Source organism: Phascolarctos cinereus, unplaced genomic scaffold, assembly GCF_003287225.1.
Source record: "Phascolarctos cinereus isolate Bilbo 61053 unplaced genomic scaffold, phaCin_HiC Scaffold_5;HRSCAF=322, whole genome shotgun sequence".
NCBI lineage: Eukaryota > Metazoa > Chordata > Mammalia > Diprotodontia > Phascolarctidae > Phascolarctos > Phascolarctos cinereus.
The window spans coordinates 318,390,409-318,408,262 of NW_027555958.1; the positions used below are offsets into that span (position 1 = coordinate 318,390,409).

Sequence of the window (17,854 nt, forward strand, 5' to 3'; positions counted from 1 at the left end):
CCGCTTTGGTATCTCCAGTCTAACAAATAACCTGATACATAAAGGTGTTTACTAAATGCTTGTTGAATGACTAAATGAATATTTATTAAGAACAATACCCCTGTACAAGGTACTATTTGGCTCTGGGTAATGTTACTTAACCATTTGTGACATGTACATGAAATGTGCCTTTTCTTTCTGGGGAGGCCCAAAGATTCCCTCCATAGCTATGAGCTACTTGGAAAAGATTTCCTAATACCATAGTAGTCCCCCCACAAAGGGGTTCATCTGCCTGATGTACAGATTTTATCAGACCTTTAGATGATAAAAACTTTGACCTACTCCAAATCTAAACACGACAAAGTAAAGAAATTTGACTTTAACATTTCAAGGCTCTGTGGTTATCTCAGTATGGACAATCCATACATTGAATTAGATCTCAAACTTTCCATGCTTTAGTAGAGAGCCCTGTGCCTTGACGGCTAGCCTTCTGGCCAGAAGTCTTAATGAACTTGGCTAGACTGATCAGTATTACAGGATAGAATTTTAGCTCCTGGGGTCAGGTACTGTCTCATTTTTGTCTCTGTAACCCATGTAACAAACACAGTACTTTGCACATAGTAGGTGCTTAGAAAATACTTGTTGCATGAACAAATAATAGAAACGACAGATGCTCAAAGCCTTTCTGGATTGGTAAGTCCTGAGAAAATTTGAATTCTGCTAGCTTAGCCTTTAACAGGATCCACAGGACAGGGCAATACTACAGAGTCTTGCAAAGGCAATGAAAGGGAACATTTAAAGTAAAGAACAAAGGACTCAATCAATGAACCAACAGCTATTAAGTGGCTATTATGTGTAAGATATTGTGGTATGAGAGACTTAAATACTGATCTAGACTAAGCTTCATTTTACTGATCAGGAGATGGAGGCCCAAAGATGTGAAAGAACTCACTCAGATCACACAATGAGTTAGTGGCAAAATTGGGACTGGAACCCAAGTCTCCAGACTACTCTATATGGTGCCTGCTCTTCCCACTATAAGACCATGGCCAAAGTCCTTGAACAGGGAGAACCAGTTGTGCACTGATTATTTGCTTTGAGTCTGGTCAGACGGCTCTCAACAACATCCAGGGGAATAACAAGACTGACTCTCTCCCTGGGTGAAGTGGTAGGGCTCACTTTTGTCAGGCTCAGGGGAAATACACAAAGACTGCACATTCAATGGAGAGAAGTATTTATTTCTCAGCTTACACACTGTACCTATAGCTACGGTCTACTGGGGCTCTGGGACACAATTTAAAACACTGTGGCGCTAACAATTTGACACACAAGTCACTAAGACAAATGGATTTCCCGGCTCAGACTCAAACAAACTCTAATAATTGCCTCCTCTGGTCTCCCCCTGACTCAAGCTACGTAAACAGACCTGCCTTGACTACAGGTCTATAAACAAGAGTCCAGAAAGAGAAAGATGCTAGTCCCAGACTCTCACCTATCATTGCTGGGTAGCTCTCATGCTCAAGAGTGCCACTTGGAGAACCCTCACTATTTTCCCAGAGATGCTCAGGAAAAGCTGGAAGCAGAAGAGGACACAAAGCAAACACTTCACTTTTGCAATGTAGAAGTCATAGATATGTTTTTAGTGGAGATAGGGACCAAAGAAATAATGTGTCATTAGAACAAAGGTTTCTCAATTGAGAAACATCCTCTGCCTCCCCCACCTTCTCTTCCTTCAAAAAAAGTAATGGGTGATTTTCTCTCATAACTATACTAGGATAAAATTTGGCTTTCTGCTGTCCTGCCTTTGATCTTCTTCCAGCAGTCTAAAAATTAGCATCCCTCTGGAAAGAAAAGGAGGGGAGGAGAGAGAGAAAGAGAGAGGCCCAAGGAAAATGGAGAATGTTGAGCTTAGTACAGAGGCAAGCACAGTGACTTTAATAGGGTCAAGGAAGTCTGTCAACAGATGCTGTTCAGGTGACAAAGAAGTGAAGCCATGTTGCTGACTCTGCATAAATTTCAGGAAACAGATCACTTTCATTATGAGCAAAAGCAGGCCTGTTTCTCATGTTCCTGATCTCTGGTATGGCCTCCCCTACACACTCCAACCCCCCACTCCCTCCAAACAGCATTATCTTTTTTAAAAATTATTTTATTTCATTAAATTTTTCCTGATGACATGCAAAAAAAATTTAGCAATCACTTTTTAAAATTTTGAGTTCCAAATTCTCGCCTTCTCTCTTTGAGAAGGCAAGCAGTTTGACATTGATTATACATGTAAAGTCACGCAAAAAGTATTGCCATGCTAGCTATGTTGCAAAAGAAAACACAAATAAAATAAAACAATAAAAAGACAATTTTTAAAAAGTATGCTTTAATCTGTATTCAGAGTTAATCTGTTGTCACTCTGGAGATAGCATTTTTCATCATGGATCCTTTGGAGTTGTCTTGGGTCATTATCTAAGTCTTGATCATCCTTACAACAGTTGATCATCCTGACAACAATGCTGCGACTGTGAACAATGTTCCGCTCACTTCACTTTGCATCAATTCACATAAGTCTTCTCAAGTTTTTCTGAAATCATCCTGCTTGTTATATCTTATAGCACAACAGTAACCCATCACAATCATATACCACAACTTGTTCAGCCATTGCCCAACTGATGGGCATCTCCTTGATTTCCAATTCTTTGCCACTACAAAAAAAAAGCTGCTATGAATATTTTTGTACAAATAGGTCCTTTTCCCTTTTCTTTGATCTTGTTATCACTAGATAGAAAGGCATGCACAATTTTATAGCCTTTTGGACTTAATTCCAAATTGTTCTCTAGAATGACTGGACTAGTTCACAACTCCAACAGTGCACTATTAATGTCCCAATTTAACCACAACCACTCCAGCATTAACACTTTCCCTTTTTGTCATGTTGGCCAATCTGATAGGTGTGAGGTGCTATCTCAAGAATTGTTTAAATTTGCATTTCTCTAATCAGTAGTGATGTAAAGCATTTTTTATGTGACTATAGATAGTATTGATTTTTCTTCTGAAACTTCCTGTTCGTGTCCACTGACCATTTATCAATTGGAAATGGCTCTTATTTTTAAAAATCTGGTTCAGTTCCCTATACACTTGAGAGATGAGGTCTTTCTCAAAGAAACTTGTGGTAAAAAATTTTCTCCCGGGGTAGAGCCAAGATGGTGGAGTAAAAAGTAAGTGACTTGCTTGAGCTCTCTCCCAAACCCCTCCAAATACCTGTAAAAAATTATTCTAAGCAAATTCTAGAGCAGCAGAACCCACAAAAAGACAGAGTGAAACAGATTTCCAGCCCAAGAAAACCTTGATGGTTGACAGGTCTGTTGTACTGGGCTGGGAGAGGAGCACAGTTCAGTGTGGGCCATAGAGGCAAAGACGGGGCTAGAGGAAACCTGGAACAGGCCTCAGGTGACTGAATCACAGGAAGCTGCAGCAGTTTCCAGACTTCTCAACCCACAAATGCCAAAGACAACCCAGAAGGTCAGTGGGAAAGGTCTGTCAGACCTGGGTGAGAAAGGAATACGATCCAGCCCTGGCCCCAGCCCAGCTCCAGCATGACAGCCACAGCATCAGCAGTTCCTTCCAGAGATCTCAGCCCGCAGATGGCAAGCGGATCGAGCAGCTGATCAGAGGGGGATTGCAGGCATCTCTTTGCTGGCACTGAGGCAGGATTTTCTTGCTTTGTCAGTGCTTGGATCTGGGTTGCTGTGCTGGGTGGTGGTCTTAGGGCAAGGAGGAGTGCTGGCATGGTGGAGCTTATGGTAGCAGGAGAGAGAGAATCCTCCTCACAGTTCCAAAGCATAAAAGAGCACTTGTGGTCACCCATAGACCAGAGCACAGTGAAGGAAAGGAGTAAACATCTCTCCTTTGATCATACCACCTTGGAAGAAATGAAAATTTACAGGTCCCTAGAAGTATCTCTAAAAACAGCTGCACAAAACCCCTGAAGCTTAGGACAGTACAATCTCCACACTGGAAACAGAGCCCCACCTTAACAAAGAGTTAAAAAGTTAAGTAATTGGCTGGGAACATGAGCAGACAAAGGCAAAAAACTCAGACTATAGAATCTTACTTTGGTGATAAAGAAGATCAAAATGTACAACCAGAAGACAATAAAGCCAAAGCTCCTACATCCAAAGCCTCCGAAAAAAATCTGACTCAAAAAGGATTTTGAAAATCAAATAAGAGAAGTAGAGGAAAAACTGGGAAGAGAAATAAGAGTGATGCAAGAAAATCATGAAAAATAAGTCAACAGCTTGCTAAAAGAGACCCAAAATATATACTGAAGAAAATAACACCTGAAAAAATAGACTAACCAAAAGGCAAAAGAGGTCCAAAAAGCCAATAAGGAGAAGAATACCTTAAAAACAAGAACTGGCCAAAAGGAAAAGGAACTCCAAAAGCTCACTGAAGAAAATAATTCCTTAAAAATTAGAATGGAGCAAACGGAAGCTAATTACTCTATGAGAAACCAAGAAATTATTAAAAAAAAAAAGAATGAAAAAATAGAAGAAAATGTAAAATATCTCATTGGAAAAACAACTGACCTGGAAAATAAGTCCAGGAGAGATAATTTAAAAATTATTGGACTAAGAGGCCTCGGGAAGGAAAATGCTGTCCACATCCAAAGAAAGAACTACGGAAGTCAAATCACTCTCACTTATTTTTACCTTCTGTTGAGTTTTGTTTCATCTTTCTGATGGTTCCTCTTATTGGTTTTAATTTTTACTTACAACTTCACTAATGTGAAAATATGTTTAATGGGTATGTAAATGTAAAGCCTATGTCAGATTGTGCGCCATCTTGGGGAGGGTGGGGGGGAGAAAAAGGGAGAAAAATTTTCAACTTAAAAACATATGGAAAAAAAATAAAAAAAAGTTATTGGACTACCTGAAAACCATGATCAAAAAAAGAGTCTAGACATCTTAAGCTTAAGGAAGGAATAACATACACACTCACTTGGGTATGGAAATCTATCTTACCCTACAGGAAAATAGGGGAGAAGGGGATTAAAAGAGGAGGGGGGATGAGAGAGGGGAGGGATAATCAGAAGCAAACACTTTTGAGGAGGGCCAGAGTCAAAGGAGAGAATAGAATAAATGGAGGACAGCACAGAATGCAGGGAAATATAGTCTTTCACAACATGATTATCATGGAAGTGTTTTGCATGACTACACATGTATAACCTATATCAAATTGCTTGCCTCCCTCAGTGGGGAGGGAGGAAGGGTGAGAATTTGGAACTCAAAGTTTTAGAAAAGGAATGTTAAAAATTGTTTTTACATGCAACTGGGAAATAAAATATACAGGCAAAGGGGTTTAGAAATCTATCCTGCCCTACAGGAAAATTGAAAGGAAGGGAATAAGAGAAGGGGGGGGTGATAGCAGAGAGGCAGATTGGGGGAAGGAGTATTTAGAATGCACTCTGTCTTGGAGTGGAGGGAGGGGAAAGATGGGGAGAAAATATGGAACTCAAAATCTAGTGGAAATGCATGTTGAAAACTAAAAATAAATTAATTTTTAAAAAAAGAAAAAAAATTTCTCCCAGTTTTCTATTTTCCTGGCTGTGTTAGTCTTACTTGTGCAAAAGCTTTTTTAATTTCATGTTATTAAAATCATCCATTTTACTTGCTTGGTCATGAACTCTTCCCTTATCCATAGATTTAAGAGGTACATTTCCCTATGCTCCATTAATTTACTTACGGCGTCACCCTTTATGACTAAATCATCTATCCATTTTGACCTTATCTTAGTATATAGTATGAGATGTTGATCTATGCCTAGTTTCTGATGAACTACTTTCTAGGTTTCACAGCAATTTTTATCAAATATTGTGATTTTGCCCCACCTCCCGCACTCCCAAAGCTTAGATCTTTATGTTTATAAAACACTGGATTACTATGATCATTTCCTTTGTAAGGTGCACCTACCTATTCCACTGATTTACTAGTCTATTTTTTAGCCAGTACCTGATTGTTTTAATAATTACTGCTTTGTAATATAGTCTGAAATATGGAACTGCTAAGCTGCCTTCCTTCAGTTTTTTCACTGATTCTCTTGATATTCTTGACCTTTTCTTCTGCCAGATAAATTCTGTAACTATTTTTTCAAGGTCTATAAAATAATTCTTTGGTAGTCTGATTGGTATGGCGCTACATAAATTAATTAATTTAGGAAGAATTGTAATTTTCATTGTATAGGTTCAGGCTACCCATGAGCAATTAATATTTCTCCAACTGTTTAGGTCTGCCTTTATTTCTGTGAAAAGTGTTTTGTAATTATGTTCAAATAGTTCCTAGGTTTTCATGGCAGATAGACCACCAAGTATTTTATATTGTCTTTCATTATTTTAAGTGGAATTTCTCTTTCTATCTTTTGTTACTGAACTTTGTTGGCAATATATAGAAATGCTGATGATTTATATAATTTATTTTATATCTTGCAACTATGCTGAAGTTGCTTATTATTTCAATTAGTTTTTTACTTGATTCTCAAGGGTTCTCTAAGTGTACACCATCATATCATCTGCAAAGAGTGATAATTGTTTCCCCATTGCCTCTTTTTATTCCTTCAATTGCTTCTTCTTGTCTTAATTGCTATAACTATCGTTTCTAGTACAATATTGGATAATAATGGTGATAGTGGACTTATTTGTTTCACCTCTGATGTCACTCAGAAGGTTTCAAATTTATTCTTGTTACAAATGACACTTGCTCGTGGTTTTAGATAGATACTACTTATCATTTTAAGAAAGGTTCAATTGATTCCAATGCTTTCTAGTGTTTTTAATAGGAACGGGTGTTGAATTTTGTCATATGCTTTTTTTTTTTGCATCTACTGATAGAATCATGATTTTTTGGGGTTATTTTTGTTATTGACATGGCCAATTATACTGATACATTTTCCTAATATTGAACCAATCCAGCATTCCTGGTATAAATCCCACCTGATCAGAGTATAGGAGCTTTGTGATATATTGCTGTAATCTCCTTACTAGTATTTTAATAAAATTTTTACATTGATAGTCATTAAGGAAATTGGTCTATATTTTTATTTCTCTGTTTTTGTTTTCCCTGGTTTAGGTATCAAAACCATATTTGTATCATGAAAAGAATTTGGTAAGATTCCTTCTTTACCCAATTTTTTCAAATAGCTTGTATAGTATTGGAATTAACTGTTCCTTAAGTGTTTGGAAGAATTCACTTGTAAATCCATCTAGTCCTGGGGATTTTTTTTTTGAAGGCAGCCTACTGATGATGGCTTATTCAATTTCTTTTTCTAAGATGGGGTTATTTAAGTATTCTATTTCCTCTGCTGTTAACCTGGGAAGTTTGTATTTTTATAAATATTTACACTTAGATTGTCAGTTTTATTGGCATGTAACTAGGCAAAATAACTGCTAATAATTATTTCATCTTCATTGGTAGTAAATTCATCCTTCACATTTTTGAGATTGGTAATTTGGTTTTCTTATTTCTTTTTTTAAAATCAAATGAATCAATGGTTTATCTATTGTATTAGGTTTTTTTCCACAAAACCAGTTTTTTCATTTTATTCATTAGTTCAATTTTTTTTTTACATTCAATTTTATCACTCTCCTTTGATTTTCAGGATTTTCCACTTTGGTGTTTAATTGGGGCTTTCTAATTTGCTCTTTTTCTAGTTTTTTTTTAGTTGCATGCCCAATTCATTGATTGATTCTTTCTCTCTTTTATTGATGTGTGCATTAAGAGATATAAAATTTCCCCTAAGTACTGTTTTGGCTGCATCCCACAAATTTTGGAATGTTATCTTGTTATTTTCTTTAATGAAATTATTGTTTCTATGATTTGTTCTTTGATCCATTCATTCTTTAGGATTAGATGGTTTAGTTTCCCATTAACTTTTAATCTATGCTTCCGCAGTCCTTTATTAAGCACAATTTTTATTGCATTATGGTCTGAAAAGGGTGCATTTAATATTTCTTCTTTTCTGCATTTGCTTCTGAGGTTTTTATGCCACAATAGCTGGTCTATTTTTATGAACTTATCATATACAGCTGAGGGAAAAAAAATTTTCATCCAGGGGTCTATCATATCTAACTTTACTAAGATTTTATTCATCTCCTTGACTTCTTTCTTAATTATTTTATGGTTAGATTTATCTAGCTCTGATAGGAGAAGGTTGAGATCCCCCATTACTAAAATTTACTGTCTATTTCCTCCTATAATTCATTAAACTTTTCCTTTAAAAATCTGGATGCTATGCCATTTGGTGCATATATGTTTAGTACTGATATTACTTTATTGTCTATGGTTCCTATTAGCAAGTTGTAGTTTCCCGCTTATCTGTTTTAATTAGGTCTATTTTTGCTTTTGCTTTGTCTGGAGATCATGATTGCTACCCTTGCCTTTTTTACTTCAGCTGCTGCATAACAGATCCTGCTCCAGTACCTTATTTTAAGTCTGTGTCTGTCTGTTTCAATTGCGTTTCTTGTAAACAAGATATTGTTGGATTCTGGTTTCTAATTCATTCTATCTGCTTCCATTTTATGGGTGAATTCACCCCATTCAAATTCACAATTATGATTACTGCGTGTTTCTCTGCATCCTAGGTTTTTTTCCTGTTTATCCTTCTCTCTCCCTTTTTATCTTGTCCCTCCTCTCAAGTCTGTTTTGCTTCTGACCACTGTCTTCTTTTATCTGCTCTCCCTTTTCACACCCCGCTCCCTTTCTGTTTTCCCCTTTCCCTTCTACTTCCTGTTGGGTAGGACAGACTTCTATTACCAGTTGAGTATATACATATATTTTCCCTCTTTGAAACAATTTAGATGTGAGTGAGGTTCAAGTGTTGTTTGGCCTTGTTCACCTCTTTATGTGAGATAAATTTTCCCCATTTTTTCTCTCCCTTTTTCATTCTCCCCAGCAAGCTCTGAAATTTGGCTATGACATTCCTGGGAGTTTTCATTTTGGGTTCTCTTTCAGGTGGCAATTGTTCTTTTAATTTCTATTTTAGCTTCTAGTTCAAAGATATCAGAACAGTTTTCCTTGACAATTTCTTGAAATATTACATCTAGGCTCCTTCTTTGATTATGGCTTTTAACTAATCCAATAATTTTTAGATTATCTCTCCTCAATCTATTTTTCCAGGTTGGCTGTTTTTCTAAGGAGGTAATTCACATTTTCTTCTATTTTTCATTCTTTTGACTTTGTTTTATCGTTTCTTGTTGTCTCATGGAGTCATTAGTTTTTGCTTGCCCAATTCTAATTTTTAAGGCATTATTTTTTTCAGCAAACTTTTGTATCTCTTTTTCCATTTGGCCAATTCTGCATTTTAAGGAGTTATTTTCATCAGTGAATTTTTGTACCTCTTTTTCCATTTTGCCAAATCTGTTTTTAAAGGTATTATTTTCTTCAACATTTTTGTGCCTCTTTTATCAAGCTGTTATCTTTTATGATTTTCTTCCTTTGCTTTCATTTCTCTACCTAATTTTACCACTCTGAGTTTGAAAATCCTTTTTGAGCTCTTCCAGGAATTCTCATTGAGCTTGTGTCCAATTCACATTTTTCTTTAAAGCTTTGCTTGCAGCTATTTTGACTTTATTGTCTTCTGAGTTTGTGTCATGCTCTTCCCTATCACCATAGTAGCTTTTGATGGTTAGTTCTTTTTTTGTTATTTGCTCATTTTCCCATTCCATTTCTTGATTTGGAAATTTATGTTAATGTTGGGCTCTGTTCCTGGCATGGGGGGGCAGGTGGGTGAGGCACTGTCTCAAGCTTCAGGCTTTTTCTGCACTGCTATTTTCAGAGCTGGTCCTTGGTGCATTGGAAGTTTTTGGTGCTTCCAAGGTGGTGTGATCTGAGGAGATGTGTGGTCACTGCTCTCCTGGTCTACCTGCAGTCTTGTCCTTACGCAAGAAGGACCCTTGATTCCTTAGGATTGAAATCAGTACTTCTCCTTCGGGCCCTGAGTCCCTTAAGACAGGAAACAATACTGTTCTTCAGGGTCCCTGATCCCTTAGGAGCCAAAGAGATACTGTCCTTCAGGGCTTGTACTCCCTCTTGACCAAAAATACTCCTCTCTGCCTTGAACTATGACCCAGAAGTGGTTATAGGCAATGGAGCTGCCAAACAGCATCTGGTTCTGCATCCAGTGCTAACTAGGGGTACCCTGTAATCTCTTTCTGACCAGTGGCCAAGTCGCCTTACTATCTATGGCTTGAGAGCTCCTAAAGCAGCTACTATTTCTGTCTCCACCACCTACTGACTGGTATTTCATCCATATGGGTTCTGGGTCAGATTCCTCTTTCTATCACAGATCTCTTTCTGACCTCCTATGTTGCTCTGGACTGGAAGACTGTCTCATTCTGACATTTTTTGGCTCTGCCACTCCAGAATTCAATTTGTGGCATAAATGTAAAGGTATTTGGAGGAGAATATTGGAAAAGCTCAGCTGAGTGCTTTTTCTACTCTGTCATCTACATACTAATAAGGAAACTGGGTATGATTTGGACCTGTGGGTGCTCTGCCAAAGGAATGAAGATTTTGATCACTAAAACCTGGCAAGATATCATGGGGTTTACAGGCTAGATTTCTTTTTTCCTTAAAGAAACCCAAATCTTAAACCCAAATCACTCTGGCTCTCATTGGCTGACCAATAATAGGGCCCAGGCCAAGCCCCACTTGATCATTGTTTGGGCCTTGATTGACTCAGAATGAAATAGCAGCTGTTTCTATTTTGGCCAAAAACCCCAAGGGTTTTCCCCTCCCAGATTGATTTTTTTTTTTGGACTAGATAAAAGAGGCCATTCTGTGCCTTATTTTTCACCTAGCCTTAATCACTGAATGAGGTGCTGCCTCAGTCAAACCTGTTAAAGACCTTAGCTTAAAAAAGGCCAAGGTCTCCCACTGCATCCAGGGCCATCTCTAGTTATCCCAATCTATATCTTCCCACTGGACCCAGATGGCTCTGGAGGAGAAAGTAAGGCTGGTGACTTTGCACAGCCCTCCCTCTCTTAAATCCAATTCACCTGCATGTCATGGTCCTCTTAGAGAATGAAGGACAAACAACAGCAAGAAATAAACTTCAGCTTAATGAGATGAAAATCTTAACTCATTCAAAGTTGGTGCCTCACAATGTACTGTTGGTAGAGGTATGAACTAGACCAACCAACTATTATGGAAGGTAATTTGGAACTACACTCATAAAGTAATATATATCTAGTGACATTATAAGGCATATAGATCCAAAGAGATGAAAGACAGGAATCACAGGTACAGCAATATTCATATCAGCACTTTTACAATAGATAAGGACTAGAAACAAATTAGGTGACCTTGAATTGTGGAATAGCTGAAGAAATTATGGTATATGAATGTAATGGAATATTATTTTGTTGTAAAGAATAACAAAAGAAATGGAGTCTGAGAAAACTGGAAAGAGTTCTATGAACAAATACAATAATTACAATAAGGCAAAGGAAAACAACTTCAAAAAAAGACACATTCTCAGACATGGAAAATGTCTGAATTTAACTTGCTTGACTATACTAATTTGTTACAAATGAGGGCTATTTTTGCAATGGGGAGAGGGTGAATAATTGTGAAAAGAGCAAGAGGATGGATAGTGTTTATAATACAAAAGAAGAAAAGAAGGCAAACTGTCACTGAAATATAAAAAAAATGCAGACTAGAGCAAAAGGAAGTCAAGGTGGGAAACAAGTAGGGACAGCATTAGCACTATTGCATTCAATTTAATATATACTTAAAATATAAGCTACATGCAATAGAGATTTATGGTTTCATGTATAATCCTTCCTTGCATATGAAAACATTCATGTCTGCCAATGTTTGTTAATTCCATAATTTAAAAAAAGGAAAGAAATTAATTTTTGTTCATTCAAAAATCATTACTTTTCTTTTGAGTCAACTTCTACACATAAAAGAGGTACCAAAACTTCTCCTTCTAGCAAGAACCAGAAAATAATTTCCATTCCTAAGATTTGCACTATAATCATGCCAGAATCTGTTGGATAGCTAGAGACATATTTTATTTGTCTGACACAGCTGTATTCATTTCCACTTCCATCTTACACATCATCAACAATTTATTTTATCTACAGGATATCTTTCATTTTGTGGATATTTTTCCCAAAGGCTCAAGAACATTGCTTTGGCATACCATTCAATTACAAGGTCCCTTGCGATGAGGAAAATGGTTGTAGCATCATTTGGAAGGTCTAGAAGTATCCAAATAAAGGGTAGATGGCCATTTGCTAAGGATGTCAGAGAGGAAATTACTATGTGGGGCAGGAAGCTTTGGGATTCTATGCTCTCCTGGAAGATATCTCTATAGTGAAGGTACAAACCAAGAGAAGTGTCCTCAGGTAGATGTCAACTAGATTTTTTCAGACTCATCATAGGTTATATAATAGCAGGGGCTTCAAGTACCCTAGCAATGTTGGTCTAACAGCTCTGAGAAGTGGTATGCTCAGTCAGTAATGTGGCAAATGGAATATTAAAAAAAGCCTCTGAGAACCACATCATCTGCTAACTGCTCAACAACCTGCTCTTTAAAAGAAATGCATTGGGGCAGCTAGGTGGCGTACTGCATAGAGCACGGACCCTGGAGTCAGGAGGACCTGAGTTCAAATCCAGTCTCAGATACATAATACTCACTAACTGTGTGAGTACTGCCTCACCAAAAAAAAAAAAAAAAGTTAAAAAAATAAATAAAAGGAATGCATTTTGAATGCCATGTTATAAAGTGTAAACCATGAGAATAAATTTTCAAGTGCCTTTGCATTTTGGATACATAGAAGAGAGTCAAGGCAGGGGTATAAATTGCTTCAGCTATTAATATTCTCCACGACCAAAGAGGATAAATAGTGAGATGTGGAGATATTTACAAATTCTCAAGCCCAAACTCTTTTTGGTAACCTATATCTGGACACATTAAATGGACTCTTGATAGATAATAATACTCAAAATGATCCTACTTTGGAGCACAGGGAGGAAGAAGAAATGTTACAATTATCAAAACCTTTTCAGACAGTAGTTTTCAACCCACTGAGGAAGATCAAATAGCTGCTACAGAATAGTTAGACCTCATTTGGAGCACTGTGTTCAGTTCTAAGTACCAGAATTCATGATGTACATTGAAAAATGTAAACTTTCCAGGAAAGCAACCAGGGAGTCAAGGAAATTCAAGATTTTGCCACATGAGGATCAGTTGCAGAAACTAGATATCTTTAGCCTAGAGAAGACTTAGGGGGAACCATGATAATGGTCTTCAAATATCTGAAGCAATTTCAAGTGGAAGAGACATTGGACTTATTTTGTTTGTTCTAGTACTAAAAATTGACACACGCTTCTATTTTTTCAGCATTCATGGCTGGTTCCACCTATTGAAAAGAGAACTAATCATACCTATAAAATGCATGGGTTTTAGTAGTAGCAGGGAAGCAGAGATAATCTGTATATAAGGAAAAAATCCCTTTATTCTCCATCACTGGAAATCTTCAAGAGATTAGAAGTCCATTTTATATGAATGTTATAGAAGGGACTGTTGTTAACACACAGATTGGTCTTAGTTGGCCTATACGGTCCCTTCTAACTGTGATTCTGTGATTCTCTGAACACAACTCAAGCTTTAAATTTCAACAACATTCAATTATTGCTTTCTTGTTGGGTCTAAATTATACACATCCCACAAAACACACAGAGGGGTGATGATAAGTCAATGACTTTTCTCTTAAGGCACAGAATTTACTCTTTGCCAGGATTACTAGAGTTAATTTTTTTTTAAGTTTCCAAAAGAATGTCTCTGGAAAAGAATGAATCCTAACTCAAGAGAGACAGTAAATTGTGAACTTAATTTAAAGGAATTTTTTAGTGAAGACCACTGTACTGTATTATGTCTCTTTTTTCTTTCAGCACCAAGAACATAACATTAGAATTTTCCTAAATGTCTCCAAAAGAAAACTCGGGGCTAAGGACTTATTAGTACAACAATGACTAAAGTAAGAATTATTTTGTGAATTCCTGGAATAAAGACTTTAAAGCTATTTGACACTAGGTTTTAGTCTCTATGACTGAAAAGTAGTCATATTAAATAGGTTTATACCACTACCAGGTTGGACACACACAGAAAGAGCTGTCACTACAATGGTGGACAGCTATAAAATGTGCCACAAGAACAATTAAAAAGATGATAAACACGGTCTCATAAATTGTCTGAAGGTAAGACAAAGTGATATTGCCTGATAAGAGGAGGCGCCACGGCAGCCCAACCTCTAAGCAATCAGCCATCAAACAGCGAGATAAGAATCTTCATGAAGCACAGCGGCCTCCAATGCACACATGGATCAGACGCAGTGAAGGACTTCCTGGTTCAGGAGCGGTGTTAAAAATTTATTGCCTCCTTTTAAAGGAAAAACCTAAAAAGGTATTTTCCAATAAACTTGTTTTCATAAAGAAACTAAACCATCCTATCTTACAAACATCAGGAGAAAATCAAGCCAGTTACAGTCATGGTGCTCTCCTTAGATCAAATAGATGAAGCTTTGCCTGAAAACGTGACAATAAAACACAACCATCCACTTCAAAACCAGGTGTAATGTGATTTGCTCCACAGCCACACAGCATCCAGAAAAGCTCCTCTGAGGTGACATAGGGAGTGGCTTTTTGTTCAAAGTCCAGGCCTTCATTTCTGGTTTGTCCCTTTCCAAGGTTGCTTAAGTACACACATGTGTCTTGCTGTCTTAAAATAAGTCAGTCCTACTGCAGTGCCTGCCTGCTTTAATTTGAAAGGATTTGGGAAAGTGTGAGAGTCCAACTACTGAAGTGGTCTTTCCCAAGTAAACATCAGGCTGGCCCATTTAGGTTGAGAATTGGAGATATAAAGAAATATCTCAAACATGCCTGTGACCACAATTTGGTGGAATGGTAGGAAGGAAGAAAGGAAGAAAACATGTTTATTAAGCACCTACTACGTACCAGAGACTACGTTAAGCTCTTTACAAACATCTCATTTGATCTTCACAACAACTGAGAAGGCAAGAAAAAGTCAATCTAAAACTAAACTTTCTCTTAAAGTTAAGCAAAAGGGTGGTTAATAATAGTTCATTCAGTCTTTGCATACTGCCTGCCATTAATTGGTTAGGAACTAAAACAGAGTTGGTGCTATGATGGTAAATGAGGAAGAAATATCACCTCAACATGTAATTCTGGCAGTGGCTACCTTCATTATGGTAAATACCTCAGGGACATATTCTTGCTCATTCACAGTAGCTACTTTCCTCTAAAAATACTAACAACCTGGTTGTTTTAAAATATAAAAAACACCAACAAAGTAAACCTGTAGACATGAGACAAAATATTTTAGATGAAAATACCTAATTTCCAAGATGCATAGTAGTAAATAAGAACCTCAGAGTAGCAGAAGCATTTCATTAGCATACTCACACCAAGAAATGACCTAAGAGGTAATCTTTTAAAAAAAAAATCATATCACACATACTCCACAGCAGAAAGGCAGAGACAGATGTATATAAATCTTCTTGCTCCCAGGAGGCAGTCCTAGTTGCCAAGTTCAAACTAAGGAGACTAGTTTGAAGCCCCTCAAAATAAAGATTTATAAAGGAAGCGAGGTGAAAGCTCTGGTTATGGGTACTTAAATAAGGCAATTATGAGACCTGACTGCTTAAGTAACCTAAACAAACCTAGGAAAACTGGCAGCCTTCAAATTTCAGAATCTAAGCATAGAAATTACAGTTAGAAACAGGAACCCAACACCCATCACTTTAAAAGTGAGCTTCAGAAGTCTGGTTCTATCATTTTCATTCACAGTTTAAGCTTCAATCCAATCAGTAGTCACTAGGGATTCTAAAATCACTACAGATTAAAATCCCCTCTGACTCAATTGTTTGACTAATGCTGTACGTTTAATAATTCTACTCGTGAGAGATTTTATTTAACAAAATCCTGCTATGGGCAATCTTCAGATGTTCCACATCTGCATCAGAATATAAAATATCAAGGTCCCTGTTTTTTGTACAAACATTGTGTCTCTCAATTTGGAGAGAGGAGGAATCTATTACTGAAATCAACATACAATTCTATTTTTTTTCAGTAGCCATGCCTGAAAAGTTCCACTAAAAGAAAGACAACTAATGTCACCTACAAAGGCCTAAATGCTTGCTCCAAGACACTAATGGTGTATGTTGTAGGGAGTTAATAACTCTGATAGAGAGAATATAGTTAAGGTAATGAATTTCTAAACTTTATGCTTTCAATAATAAAGGCATTTAAGCTAGAGCATTTGGGCTCTCTCTGGTTCCATACATCAGGCACTTTGATATTCAACAGGTTGAGTAAATTGAACCCATATATCGTATTTATGTTATATGTCAAGCCTGCTGATCCTCATTCAAATGATCAAAGGCAAAATAAGTCATCAACATCATAGCCTTCAATACTGTGTTCATTACATTTAATCAAGTGCCAACTCTACTGTACCACTCACCAACTTTAAGAATGTTTAAACGTATAGCAATGTTTAGCAACACAGGAAGGATGGAGTATTGTTTAAAAATACAAAAAAGGGAAGAGAAAACATTATCACACTGTGCCAGTAAACAACCAAAACTGGACAGAACTAATAGGGCATCAACTCAAACATAGGGAATGGTTTTCTACCTGAGGCAGCATCGATCACTGTAGAAACTCCCCTTCGATCAGAGACAGGACGAGACGACCCTGGCATGCTGACTGGGTCAGAGCGGACTGGCTGGATCCTGCAATGCAATTTAATTTAATTTACTTCACATATGTTACTGGTGTCAGAACTGCCGCTTGCTGCAACAGATTCTAAATCAAGAATGCTGGGGCAATCCAATCCATTAAAGAACTATTTATTCTGAAATCAGCCAAGCAAGAGAGCAGCATTCTTCCTGATTTTTGTACAGGGCTGAAGCACAACATACATCTCTCTTGCTTGTCTTCTTATGTGTCCATAGATTTTTTTTTTAAGCTATAGGCTTGGAAGGGTGGAATATTTAAGGGAGAATTTGAAGGGAATGGAGAAATGAAGTAATACAATTTCATATTATAAGAAAATTTATGACAAAATTCCCCATATAAAAATGTATCACTAAAGAGGCCACTTAAAGAAGCAAAATCTGATATAAAATTCCAGTTCTCTCAGTAAAGCAGCAAATATTCATTATACACTTCTTATGTGCCCTTACTAAGTAAGGCACTGAGTGGAAAAAGCAAGAGCTGGTTCTTGCCCTTTAAGAGCTTGTGGTCAAGTTGGGATGACAAGAAATAGGCACAGGAAAGTATCATTATGAATAAGTATATGGTTAAGTGCCGAAATAAGTGGATATTAATGCTAAAGATCGATAATTTCATGGATGGAAGTACACCTTTCATTAATAAGAAATCATAAACCCTCTATGCCTTACTACATAGTTTTCAAAGTCATGGTAGCCTAGCCTCCTTTATCCTGCAAATCATCTTATGGTGGCCAAGCTTCTATTAAATTTTATTTTTTCAATCAGCAAAAACATGCCTTCCTCCATCCCACCCCATAATTGAGAATGAAAGAAAAATAAAATCCTAATATGTTCCTTTTCCTCTCTTTCTATTCTTTTTAAAATCAGAAAGATATAACAAGCATTCACAGGCATTGTGTCTAATTGGACTTTCTCTATGACCTCTAAAGATGATAAGGTTCAGAAGGGACACTTATTATATCTCCATATTAGCATGTAAGTAGTTAATCCTTGTTTGTTATTGTTTACATTCTGTCTAAATAGATTCTTTCTATCACTCCTAATGATGACAGGGTTCAGAAGGAACAC

The 17,854-nt window shown here is 37.0% G+C and overlaps 1 protein-coding gene across 1 annotated transcript in view; it reads right to left on the reverse strand.

Moving 5' to 3' along the window:
- Window positions 1-17,854, reverse strand: part of BCAS3 (BCAS3 microtubule associated cell migration factor) — a 766,782-nt gene that overhangs the window by 330,743 nt on the left and 418,185 nt on the right. Inside the window, 1 exon segment of the mRNA XM_078156106.1 lies at window positions 16,686-16,783. Within this exon segment, the coding sequence (XP_078012232.1) occupies window positions 16,686-16,783 (98 nt within the window).